Consider the following 13,043-nt stretch of genomic DNA (forward strand, 5'->3'; position numbering starts at 1 on the left):
AGGTGGTGAGGTATGTTATTTGGTAGCGTGAGAGTGAGGTCAAGGCGAATAACAGATGGTGACATGTTGGGTGGTATGTGAAATCGGTGGTATAGAGTTGGTGGTAGAGGTATCGAGGAAAGTCGGAGGGTAGGTTGAAGAAATATCAAAAGCCCCAGGCTTTTGATTGCAAGAAAACAAGCACGCTCAAGGGATATCGAGATAAAGAAGCGAAAACGCGAAGAAAATCAAAGCTTGCTGGACGGAATGGCGTATGCAAAATGTATGCCATGTAAAGGAGATGGAGGGGAAATGAGTTGGAAAGAAGAAGAAAAAAAGGGGAAGAAAGGAGAATGTAGTGAAACTGATTAGGTCTCCGTCTTCTCGTGAACCGGCGTCATCACAATGGGTTCGGCACCCTGTGTATTGTGATGATGCTGCTCAGCAGCCTGGCGAGGAGCAGGAGCGATCTTGATCTCGTGCATAGCCATGTCACCCTCGCTGCCGCCACGGCTGCTCTGACTGATCTCGCCATTGGGCGAGTGGCCCTCGATCATCTCGCGCGGTGGGCTACCAAGCATCATTTCGCTGTGCTCGCCGATGCCGTAGCGCTGCGCGGCGGGAATCTGGTGGCCGTCTGCGAGTTGGTCGTGGTTCTGGGGGGTCCACGCGAGGTAGTCACGGCGGACCTCGACGTAGTCGTAGGCGAACTCGCCCAGCTGGTCGTCATCCATACCGAGCAGCTCGGCTTCCTCGGAGGCGCGCAGGTTCAGGCCCGGGATGGCGTTGATTGCGTAGGCGATGAGGGCAGACATGACGAAGGCGTAGGAGGCGGTAGCGACGATATAGGCGATCTGAATGTACAGCTGCTTCCAGTTGTGGATAACCCAGCCGCCGACACCGGTACCGGTATTGACACCGTCCAGGCCGACAATGGCGTCGTCACCGAAGAAGGCGTTGAAAAGTAGCCCGACAATTCCAGCGATGCCGTGCTCTGCCAACACATCCATAGAGTCGTCGATCCGAATCCAGTATTTGATCTTGGTGGAGTAATTGCAAACGATACCGGTCACAATGCCGAGGATGACACTGGCCCAGGGAGAGATAAATCCGGAGGCGGGTGTCGCAGCTACCAGTCCCGAGATGGTACCGGAACACCAGCCGACCATCGACCACTTGCGAGCCAGGCGCCAATCGAGCAGAACCCAAGTGATGGCGGCGAAGGCGGCGGTCAGGTTGGTGTTCCAAGAGGCCATGGTTGCACGCAGGTTAGCTCCAAAGGCGGAACCACCGTTGAAACCAAGCCAGCCGAACCAGAGGAAGACTGTGCCGAGGAGGATGAGAGAGACGTTGTGTGGGCGGAAGTTGAGCATCATGCGTTCCTGTCGGCGACCGAGGACCATCGAGTAGGCCAGAGCTGTGAAACCGGAACCAATTTCGACAGGACCACCACCGGCGTAATCCAGCACGCCGTACTTGAATGCCCAGCCGTTGACGTTCCAGACCCAGCAGGCTAGTGGGCAGTAAACGATCGTAGCCCAGATGAAAACGAAAACCATGGCAGGAAGCAGGCGACCGCGTTCCGCGACAGCTCCCATAACGATAGCTGCAGTGACACCACAGAATTGCATCTAGAGATTAATAAAAAAAAATCAGCATGGCCGTAGGGATCACAAGATCAATCCCAATGTTCGATCTTACCTGATAGAAGGCGTAGAGCAAGTTGGGAACCAGTGGAGAACCGGGGCTCGGATCAGCCAATGTATTCATTAAACCGAAGTTGCGCATGTTACCGATATAACCGTTGGTTGCGGTCGGGGAGAAAGCGAGTGAATAACCCCAGAAATACCATTGGAAGGTGACGACGGACATGGAAGCCATACAGGCCCAGATCATACTGAGAGCAGACTTTCGGCGGGCCAATCCTGAGTAGAGAAATCCGAGACCGGGGACCATGACCATGACCATGGCCGAGGCCACGATGATGTAGGCCTGGTCACCAGATTGAAACCATTTATTCACATTTTCGGTTCCTAAAGGGAATGTTAGACCATACCCCATAACACTATCAGAAAGGCGAGCATACGGGAATCGCCGCCTAAGTCTTTGTTGGTCGCAAGGTCGTAGTTGGAAGGAGCTCCGATCCAGTTGTAGGAGGCATAATCCGGGGCGTACGGGGCTTTCCCGCTGAACGCCATTGTGTTATGAGAAGCTCGCTTTGAAAGAAGGTGCGTAGGATGGAAGTGAAGTTGGAGAGAAAAAAAGTCGAATGTTCCAGAAGTTAAGGAGGAAGGAATTCGCCACGGGGCGATATAAAATAGAGGAAACCCGAACTTCTCGAGCCAAAAATCCAAAGATAAGTCGATCGACACTGGTGGGTCCCCCGTACAAAGTCGAAAAAGCAATTCAAAGCAATTCACAGTAATTTCCCAAGTAAAAAAGCACTGCCCAGAGAAAAAAAAGTTAAAAGAGATTCAGCTGTGAAACAGTTCCCGTAAATTTTTGAGAGGAAGGCGCGGTTAGGAAGAGAAAATCAGGAGATAGGTGAAGAAAAAAAATTGGTTAAAGTGGTCTCAGAGATTGTGACAGTATCAATGGGATAATCCCCGGTTATCCCCCCCTTCTCTCTCTCCAGATTTCTTGGATATATAAAGTTTTTCATTAGATTTCTGTATACATAATTAACATATTAACACATTGTCATGAACCTCGTCATTCCCGGCTCCAACAGCCGTAAGATAGTGGCAAGGGATAAGTTAGTATTCCGCCAATAGTTCAAACATTGGCCTTGCTTTTTTTTTTTTGAGGGATATTCTTGGACACATGATGATCAAACCATTCGGCAGTCGCGGGGAATAGTTCCTGAGGGTGAAGTTCCAGAGGATATAGGCCTACTTCTTATATATCTTTAAAAATTCTTTAAGCTAAATAACTTATAGATAGCTTATCATTAAATATGCTGCAGGTACCCTCCTTCCTTTCCATATAGAATAGGCTCGTGGAGTTCCAATTTCTGGAGAACAGAGAGTAAGAGGAGCTTATCTCTGTCTCTCGGATATCAGAGCTTCAAATTCCATCAAATTCCTATCCGCCACCAGCAATTGGACGAGTGACGCTGTATTCTACTACATCTGATTGGTTACAGATAAAGCCCAAGTTGCCACTTGCGCTAAGTGGGGCTCGGCCGCATGCCAAGCCTTTCCCGTTCGGTATTAGCGTATCGAAGTGGGAACGAGCCAACGATTGGCGACAGATAAGGTCCCTTTTTTGCTTTTCGTTCCCGTATTTTTCCGATTTCGGGTCGGGCAGGGAAGGACTTGATTCGTATTTTGGGACCGATGCCGGAGAATTGACCATCTCCGTATGTGGAGGTACAACATACATTGTTACATGTACAACATCCAATATTCAACTCTATAAGATTGTCATATTTACCTTGTATGCAAAATTTACCATTCTGCAGCGATCCGCTAGGGTCATCCACTCCCACGGGACTGGGTCTGTCCTGGGCCGAGAACAATTTGACGGGTATTTATAGCGTTTGGAAATTTTCATACTTTGGAGTATCCATGGATGGACCAGACCCTCTATAGCTTGATTGTACATCCCCATTCGCTTGCATCTCCGAACTACGCATATACCTAGATATATATTACTCCCAAACTCCGAACCCTAACCTCTATAATTCAATTACGGACTTAAACCCCATCTGAACTCTATCAAATAATACCTACGGAGTAGATTTAGACCAATGCACCAATGAGACGCATTGAGATTTATGGGGTCCACATCTGTTTTCGCTTATAGCGCACATCTTCACTAATTTGCACAATAACAAGGCCGGCTGGCCCAATGGCAAGGCGCTTGACTACGAATCAAGAGATTGCAGGTTCGATCCCTGCGTCGGTCAATTAAATTTTGCTCCCATGAAGATATACAACGAAGATATCATTTATTTTTTGCTCAGCGTGGGTATGGAAAACACCCCTATGTGGTTCCCTTTTCTTCTATTACATGGATTAGCTATGTTTCGTGGAGATGGTTTTTGCCTATTCCACCATGAGTTGTATGCAGATGGGGAATTGGAGAGAAAAAAAAAAGTAGCTCCTGGGACTCAGAGGTAAATTGTAAATTGCAATTGGTATCAGCTGTACCATGACAAAAGTGAGTATCTTTCCGCTAAATAAGTATTCAAAAGACATGGAATGGCGCAAGGGCTCTTGAATTTCAAGATTACGCCTCTTAAGAGTCACTGGAAATACATCGTCCGCGTCTCTTTATATTCCCCTAGCTTATGATCTCTGCCCTATCATCGCAAAAGAGGTCAGCCGGAAACTTCAAATCAAACTGGGACGGACAAAGTTACCAGCGCTTCCACAAAGCCATCCATCAATGCTCTTTCCCGGGCAAAGAATCTGGGGTGCTCTGAGTGCTCGGGGTCAAATATCTGGGCAAGTTCATAGTCGATCAAGAGTACCCGATCAGAATCACCCTGAATCAGCATGTTTCGGGGATAGATATCAAGGTGTACAATCCCAGCGTCATGAATATCGTTTAGGAGCCGGTGGAGACTGCGAGCTCTTTGCTCTGTGTAGTTAGAGAGGTCAAACATTTTCAGATCAGGAATGTATTCCATCAGGACACCGTTTGGACGAGCCTTGGGATCAAGGCACTGAGGAAAAGTTTTGTCATGGAATTCCTTGAGCTGGGGTTGCCAGCCCTCCGCCTCGGGGTCAATATTCTCAACCACCCCCATAGAAATCAGATACAGATGCGCGTTCGCAAAATCCTCGGGCCTTCAATCGACTATATGCGCGGCTCTCGTTTTTGAAAAGATCGAAAGAACGGAACGGTGGGCCGCACCTGTCCCATTTATAAGGAGAAAACTACCAAACCCGTTAGAGATCACAGCCACAATGTGTAGCTTCATCACTTACCACTTTGAGCACGCAGTCTTTGCCTTGCCAGCGGGTTCGGCACAGATACAAACTGTCTGTCTCTTTGATAACCTCAACGAATTTCACATTGGCAAGTTCAATACTGGGTGGATCATAGTCTGCATACATCTTGATTATAAGGCGACAGGTCTTGAAGATAAGTGGAATAGTGGGGGAGAGACAGGGGTAAGAGTCCTAGAGAGCCCGACTACCCAACGTCTGTCAGTCAACACATATTCCTATTGAGAATCGTTGCGGTCAATTTTCAAATCACATCAAGTAGCCGAAAGAGTTGGGTGTTATGATCCCTCAAAATCAGTTACAGATGTGATATGTATATATGTAATGGGGTACTTGACCGTCTTTTTTAGCACTTGAAGCGCGCGCCTATTCACCTCACCACTTCCTCTTTTGGACTACATATATATACAACATACGAGAATAGTCGGTCGCTTATGCCTCCGTACTTACGACGTAGGACTTCAGAAATATGATCTATTTGGCTCAAGATGATATTAGCGACGTCATATTTAAGATGACACTACAATATATTTTGGGGCTAGTTGTCTTTCTAGATATGTTTCTACATGTCTTTTTGGAAATCTTTCTCTCTCCCGGGTGTCATAGCAAGAAATATGAATTATATTCGGTGCACAAACTATCGTTCCTCGCAAATACCACCTCTCATTAAAATATCGCGGTACAGGATCGATTCTAGCTAGTGTAAAGCCCAGCAAGCCCATTAAGCCAAGTTCTCTACGATATAAGGAATGGTTATAAGGTGTAGGGAAGCCGACGTGCCCCGGGATATCTGTCTATACGAATAGTGAGTTTGATCGTTCATGACCTGCAAAATGAGTTCGAGGGCACTGTCATGAATTTAAACCGGTTTATTGAGATTGCCTGTTTCGTTTTGTGATTAATCGCGAGGATCTGTACGACTGGACAGCATAATTTGGGTAAGTGGGAGATAGACAGCCCCGACTTTATGATTTATATTGGGGAATACGGGTATATTTCTTGGGGAGCCCGAGAGGAAAACACAATATGTATGTCGACAACCGACAATTCTATTATGTATATGGGGGATATTAATCCAAATATGATAAACTACACGCGCCTGTACCATGGACACCTCTAAAATCGTAACAGGCAATCCGAACCGTACACTCGTTGCATCGGCAGATCAGACATTGACGCTATAACCGGAACCCATCCCACGCCGACGACGGATCGCATGCAAATACTTGCGGCCTTCGTCCACCCAGAACACAGAACTGGCAACGCAGACTAGCTTGAACAAGGACCCGAAGCCGAGAGGCTCCGTCTGGAAGATGCGCTGCAGGAACGGCAGGTAGATCACGCAGGCTTGGCCGGCCAGGGAGCCGAAAACAGCGTAATTGAACATCTTGTTTCCAAAAAGTGGCATTTCGCCGCGCAGGACCGACTTGCTTTCGCTGCGACAGCTCAATGCGTTGAACATGTCGAATAGAACGAAGCAGGTGAATGTCATGGTGGTGTCGTGCGCAGTGACGATGCGCGAGCGCTTGCCGACGGGGCTGCCGTCGGTGATATCGCCCATTTCGCTGATGTAGATTGACAATGTGCCGACCATGATGACCATGGCTGATGTGAGAACACGCTGGATCAGAGGTTTTGTCAGAACACGGGCTGTCTTGGGTCGTGGTGGGCGGTTCATGATGGTAGGGTCGACAGGCTCGACGCCTAGGGACTGGGCGGGCGGGCCATCCATGAGAATATCTGTAATGATTGTTAGAGAAACACAGGAGCTGGAATCAGATGCAGGAGTACTCACTGATCCACAAGATCTGCATAGCATTCAGCGGATTCTTGAAGCCAAGAGTGGTGCTCAGTAGTACAAGGCTGAGTGCAGCCACACTGGTACTAAGCTGGAACGTAATGAAGTTCTGGATGTTATAGAAGATGCCCTTGCCCTGTTCAATTGCCCGTAAGATAGTCGAGAAATCGTCGTCCGTCAGAATCATGTCCGCTGCCTCCTTGGCAACATCGGTGCCAAGCTTGCCCATGGAAATACCTATGTCGGCTTTCTTTAGAGCGGGCGCATCGTTGACACCATCACCGGTCATGGCAACTACATCGCCGCGGGCTTGAAGTGCTGTCACAATCTTCATCTTGTGATCTGGGCTTGTACGGGCAAAGATCGAGACGGTTGAGATCGCCTGAGCAAGTTCGGCGGCAGTCATGCGATCGAGTTCATCGCCTCGGATGACCGAACGTGCACGCGGGGAATCGGTGACTGGCATCCCAAGCTTCTTCGCAATGGCCACAGCTGTTGTCTCGGCGTCGCCAGTAATCATGATGACTCTGACGCCACCAGACATCAAGCGTCGAATGGATTTGTGCACATCTTTACGCGGCGGGTCGTTCATACCCATCAGCCCAGCAAAGACCAACCCGTTATACCGCTCGTCATCATCACCCTGAATGATTTTCGGGGACGACCGACTGCCAAAGCCTCTGCCACCTCTAGACATATCACGGACAACTCCACTGCCAAAAGCAAGGACTCTAAGGCCCTCTGATGCCATAGTCTCTGCTGCTTCCCGGATTATTTTGCGGCGGGGCTCGTCTAAAATTACTTCCCGACCATCCTTGGTGAGATAGGTATCCGATCGCGCCAGGACCTGTTCGAGAGCACCCTTGATATAGGCAACATGGGAACCTCCATTTGAAGCACCAGAACTGCCTATAACAACACCCATCCATTTCCTCTCGGAGCTGAACGGGGTTTCATGGACGCGAGCACTGATACGATCGCGCACATCATCTTCTCCCAGGGTATCCATTAGATCCAAGATTGCCACATCGGTGGGTTGACCTACCCACCGACTCTTGGCGGCGGCCGAATCACTGTTGATGGTGGAAGAAAGTACTGCCGCAGAAGATGCGCTGGCTGGCGAGTTTGCATGCATACGGGACAAACGAGAGTTATTTGCAATGTTACCAACGCGAAGGATTGTCTGCGCTGCAGGGCCAGGAGGCATCACCGAAGTCATTTCTCTTTGCACCTCGAATGGTTCGGGGCAGTCGAAATGCCACATTTTGGTAACTGTCATGTGGTTGAGGGTAAGAGTGCCGGTCTTGTCCGAGCAGACAACGTTGACAGAACCAAGAGTTTCAACGCTGGGGAGTCTTCGCATGATCGCCCCCCTCTTGGCCATGCGCAGGACGCCGAGAGCGAGCGTGACAGTGACAATGATAGGCAAGCCTTCCGGGATTGCTGCGACGGCCAGCGAAACACCGATTGTGAACATTTCAAGAATCTTACGACCTTGTATAAGACCGATAACCACGATCAATCCGATGACACCGAAGGAGATATAACTTAGCTCCTGGCCCAAACGATCCATAGACAGTTGCAACGGTGTTCGGGGACTCTCAATTTCTTGTAGCGAAGCTGATATACTGCCAAACTCCGTCTTGGCACCGGTCGAGATCACGATGCCCTGGCCGTAGCCCGAGCGGACTAGTGTGCCCATGAACGCAACGTTGTGTTGCTCGTTCAACCGAATGTCAGCACCAACAGCACCGCTGGCCGGTGCATCGTAGAACGGAGATCGAGGGGGTTCTATTCCTTTTGGCCCTGGAGTGGCCCTGCCCGATGTGCTACGCAGAGCTTCCGCATACTTCACCACAGGTTCGTTCTCTCCAGTCAAGTTCGACTCGTCAATGCTAAGATCTGTTGCAGCAGTGATTCGAATATCGGCGGGAATGCGGTCTCCGGTAGTGAAAAGAACTAAATCCCCGGGCACAAGTTCGTTCGCGGGGACGGTTGATGAGGCCTTGACCGCGGCGGACGCCGAGCCTGGGCTTTTGGTCCGGATTTCGTCCATTTCCATGCCTGAACCCAGGGGAGGCGAGCCACCATTCTCAGCTGTCGCGGAGGAAGTGGTAGGAAGGTCACGGATCAAATGGGCATAATGGGGTACAAGCCGGCTCAATGCTTCCAACGACTTCTCTGACCGATACTCTTGAATAAAGCCAACAGTCACAACAATTGTTACCGCAAGAGTAATGCTGATGGCATCATCATAGTTGCCCATCACAAACGAAATTCCAGCAGAGCCGAGAAGGAGGAGAATAAGCGGTTCCTTGAATTGTTTAAGAAACCGCAGCCAGAGGGGTTCCGGCTCATCGTGGGGAAGCTCGTTCGGTCCATCTCTGGCCAAGCGTATCTCCGCCTCGGCGGGTGTCAGGCCGTGTAAAAGGGAAGTTCGTAGTCGCTCGGCAGTTTCATGAGGCTCGAGCCACGAATATGTTGAGGTGGATGTCTGCAAGAAAACAAGACCGTACGTTAGAAACCCCATTGTCTAACGGCGCGAAGAAGTGGACATCGGAACGAGATAGCACACGTGGTACGTAAACCATTTATACTTACTGACGGTGGAGTATTTGATCGTCCGGTCATAGGTGTTGTGGAGGGAGGTTGCAGAAAGTCGATGTTTGATGCATTATGCAACGGCAATGAAGGTATTGCGGACCTTGACATTGCTCATGCTTTGGAGGATGGATTATTAAAGGCGATAAAATAAGACTTTAGATATGCCGGGAGGTAGTTTTCATCCCGTCTCGACAAGAATTGACTATGCCTCGAAAATTCACGTTAGATGCGATCTGGCAGCAGCTGCACACGGGGGCTAGACTAACAGCTGGATTTGCGGAGTTGGCGCAAGTGGGTCGACGACAAACAAGGGACTGACAGATGACTTAACACCAAAAAATCCAATTCGCTTGCGAAAGAGCCTTTTTTTCGCTATAATCCAAACCACAAAATAATCCCATTCGGAGCAACAAGTCCACTCAGAAGAGGCTGAGTCCCATGATAGGTGATGCTTTACCCGTTGTGGCTTAGTGATCCCGGGTAGGGAGTTTATCCGACACTACATTTAGACTAGCGCAAAGTATCACGTGTAGGGCAGAGTATACGATGTACTCTATAACAGCAATAATTTTATACAAGACCTTTCTATGATTCCGAGAACATTGTTGGGTGTCTCATCGGTGGCTTCTTTCTTTCTATATCTGATGTTAGCGTAATATTTCTTTCCACTAGCGAAAAATAGGCATTGTTGTGATACTTCATACGAAGCCCTGTATTCCTTTGTGTACCTTACACGTGACTCGACATTCCCAGCCCCCTCAATTACATCAGCAAAAATCCCCCCAGGCCACGGCTGCGGCCTGATATTCCCACCGACGCGCATCTTCCGTTCCTCCTTGGTTTCTCAGCCGACTCCAAGATATCCCTCGCGCGCACATACCCTCCCCATCTTCATCGTCTTCGATGTCTTGAATTCACGCGATCGAGTGATAAACCTTTCATCCTTTTAGTTACACATCTACCTTTCCATACAATTATTGAGTGCGAGCCATCGCACAAGTCATTGTTTTCCCGGCTTCAGCGCGTCGCCCTTCTACACCTCACCCCCGCGCCGGGCGGGTCTTTTCACCTACTGGATTTGGTTAAACAAATTTCACTGTTGTGAAGTATCTCGTTACGACAAACACACTATGTTCTATTCCGAGACCCTCCTGTCGAAAACGGGGCCGTTGGCCCGCGTTTGGTTGTCGGCTAATATCGAACGCAAACTTTCAAAGTCGCATATCCTGCAGTCGGATATCGAGAGTAGTGTCAATGCTATTGTTGATCAGGGCCAAGCCCCGATGGCTCTGCGATTGAGTGGCCAATTGCTACTGGGTGTGGTTCGAATTTACAGCCGCAAGGCTCGCTACCTCCTCGACGATTGCAATGAAGCTCTGATGAAAATTAAAATGGTACGTACTCTTTCAAATCAATAGTAATTTGGTTTAGTCTAATCATATATCAGGCTTTCCGTCTCACAAACAACAATGACTTGGCTTCGACTGTCGTCGCCCCAGGTGGCATTACTCTTCCCGATGTGCTCACTGAATCTGATCTTTTCACCAACTTTGATACGTCTCTGCTATTCCCTCAAACCCTCGACCTTGAGCCTGCTGCCAAGCGCCCTGGTGGCATGGATTTTGGAAGCCAATTCCTCCCAGACAGCAGCTTCCGCCGCTCTGTTTCTCGGGAACCCGCACGCCTTGAAGACCCTTCCCTCCTTGATCTTGACTTGGGTGAAGATGAATTGCCCCTTGGAAATGACCCGACTATGGAAATTGGTCGAGATGCTCCCGCTCCTCGTCCCGTGGAGGAAGATCTTTTCGATGACGCCCCAAAACTCAACGACGACGACGATCTGGGACTGGACCTTGGAGATGATGACGCTCTCGACAATATGGATCTTGGCGATGATGCCCATGACAATCTGAATGATCTACTCCCAGATGTTCCCATGGACTTCAACAATGATGACGACTTTGGTGGTGGCGAGACGCCCCGCGCTGCCGACAACCGATTTGAACGTGACTCCGAAAGCCCCCTTTCTGATGCTGGATCCGATCAGATGAATCAACTGGAAGAGGAATTCAACCGAGATGTATCTGCAACACCTGATGCCGTTAGCGCCCAGCAGGGTCAGCGCACCAAGCGCCAGAAGCTTATGGGACTCGATAAGGAAGTCGCAATTTCCAGCTCCAAGATTAAGGACCAGCAAAATGATCGTTCTGCGATTTTGAAGCCCGCATCATTCTTGCCTCGCGACCCCGTCCTGCTCACCCTCATGACCAGACAGCAGAATGGCAACTTTGTGTCTAGTGTGTTTGGCGAGGAACGTGGACGCGGATGGGCACCTGAGCTGCGTGGCATGCTCTCTTTGGATTCCGTCAAGAAGGCCGGTGAGCTGAAGCGCAAGCGCGACAGCGGCATTTCCGATATGGATGTGGCTGCCGTCGATGTTCCTGCCCTGGAACTTGGTGACGAGGAAGCCATCGTCCCGATTGACGAGGGCATCGCTCTAGATACGACTATGAACCAGCGCTCTGAGATTGAATTCCCTGGAGATGACGAAGATCACGTCTTGCATCTGAGTGAAGACGAAGGCATGAACCAGCCCATGGACGAGCTGGACGATACTATTGCGCACCCCGTGGACACCGAGCCGGTCTCAATGGGCACCAAGCATGCTGTGCACATTCTCCGCGAGAAGCTTGGTAGCTCAGCCACCCAGCAGAAGAAGAGCGTGTTGTTCCAGGATCTCCTCCCCGAGCAGCGGTCTAGCAAGGCCGATGCCACCAAGATGTTTTTCGAAGTGTTGGTGCTGGCCACGAAAGATGCCGTCAAGGTTGACCAGGGTGCCAAGTCTATCGGTGGTCCTCTCAAGATTGCTGGCAAGCAGGCACTCTGGGGCTCATGGGCCGAGGAGAACGCTTCTGGTGCCATGAGCCAGCTCAGCCAGGCTCTGTAGAGGACACGTCCTCTTGACCAAAATATCTGGGATCTATTGGCGCATCTTTCTCTTCTTGTACAGCTCAACTTTGGGATGGTTCCGTGGAATATCTCAATTTGAGATCCGGTGTTTTCTTTGGGGATAGCGTTCAATTGAATGACTATCAGGAGTTTAGGGCTTGGAGACATAGGACTTTGGTCACCACTTTTTATTGGGGTTTTTGTTTGGACTACATGGTTCCTTGGGAGCGACATTGATGAATTGTTTTTGTTGCGTAGTAGTGTTAGCTCTAGCTTAATTGAACATATCTCTATCTTGAACATTTCTTATTCTTGTCTAGACTGTTTCGGACTGTAATCTCGGAGAATTATATGTACCTACATACATGTAGCTCTGTACTACATGGTGCATACATAACGCTCCCACGTGTTTAAGCTCTTGGCGTCGGATAATAACCTATCATTTATAAAATGTACATGCATATTATAGAATAGGTAGAATCATCTATGTTAAAAGTATAGACTCAAATATGCCTTTTAAAACAATGTCCAAGGCTATTAATTGGGGAACCACTCCCGAGGTCGGCATCCAAAACGCGGAAATAAACAGCTCTAACGCCGGGATCGCCTTGATTGATCAGCTCGGACTTTTACATCATTTTAGACGCTAAGAATAAATACTGCAAGTTCCCTCGCAAGATAGTGATTTCACATAACCACCCAGTCAGTACATGTACCTTGGTAGCCCCAGACCGTTCTTTCTGTTTTCTATGACT

General features: G+C 49.2%; 4 protein-coding genes across 4 annotated transcripts; 1 reads left to right on the forward strand and 3 right to left on the reverse strand.

Moving 5' to 3' along the window:
• Positions 1–347: 347 nt before the first annotated feature.
• N7517_007184 (ammonium transporter) lies at positions 348–2,177 on the reverse strand (the record flags this gene model as incomplete). Its single annotated transcript, XM_056724914.1, has 3 exons — positions 348–1,610; positions 1,681–2,012; positions 2,066–2,177. The coding sequence occupies 3 exons, from the start codon at positions 2,175–2,177 to the stop codon at positions 348–350; spliced, it is 1,707 nt and encodes a 568-aa protein (XP_056581164.1).
• Positions 2,178–4,321: 2,144 nt separating this feature from the next.
• Positions 4,322–5,045, reverse strand: N7517_007185 (uncharacterized protein; the record flags this gene model as incomplete). The annotated part of the gene is made up of 3 exons (XM_056724915.1): positions 4,322–4,775; positions 4,843–4,865; positions 4,917–5,045. The coding sequence occupies 3 exons, from the start codon at positions 5,043–5,045 to the stop codon at positions 4,322–4,324; spliced, it is 606 nt and encodes a 201-aa protein (XP_056581165.1).
• A 1,057-nt stretch (positions 5,046–6,102) lies between these two features.
• Positions 6,103–9,447, reverse strand: pmr1 (Ca(2+)/Mn(2+)-transporting P-type ATPase PMR1; the record flags this gene model as incomplete). The annotated part of the gene is made up of 3 exons (XM_056724916.1): positions 6,103–6,677; positions 6,733–9,268; positions 9,337–9,447. The coding sequence occupies 3 exons, from the start codon at positions 9,445–9,447 to the stop codon at positions 6,103–6,105; spliced, it is 3,222 nt and encodes a 1,073-aa protein (XP_056581166.1).
• Positions 9,448–10,460: 1,013 nt separating this feature from the next.
• N7517_007187 (kleisin alpha) lies at positions 10,461–12,286 on the forward strand (the record flags this gene model as incomplete). Its single annotated transcript, XM_056724917.1, has 2 exons — positions 10,461–10,733; positions 10,787–12,286. Exons 1-2 carry the CDS (start codon positions 10,470–10,472, stop codon positions 12,284–12,286), a joined length of 1,764 nt encoding a protein of 587 aa, XP_056581167.1. The 5' UTR covers positions 10,461–10,469.
• Positions 12,287–13,043: the final 757 nt, after the last annotated feature.

The sequence above is a fragment of the Penicillium concentricum genome (assembly GCF_028827145.1).
Source record: "Penicillium concentricum strain IBT 3081 chromosome Unknown utg000002l_segment0_segment0, whole genome shotgun sequence".
Taxonomy (NCBI): Eukaryota; Fungi; Ascomycota; class Eurotiomycetes; order Eurotiales; family Aspergillaceae; genus Penicillium; species Penicillium concentricum.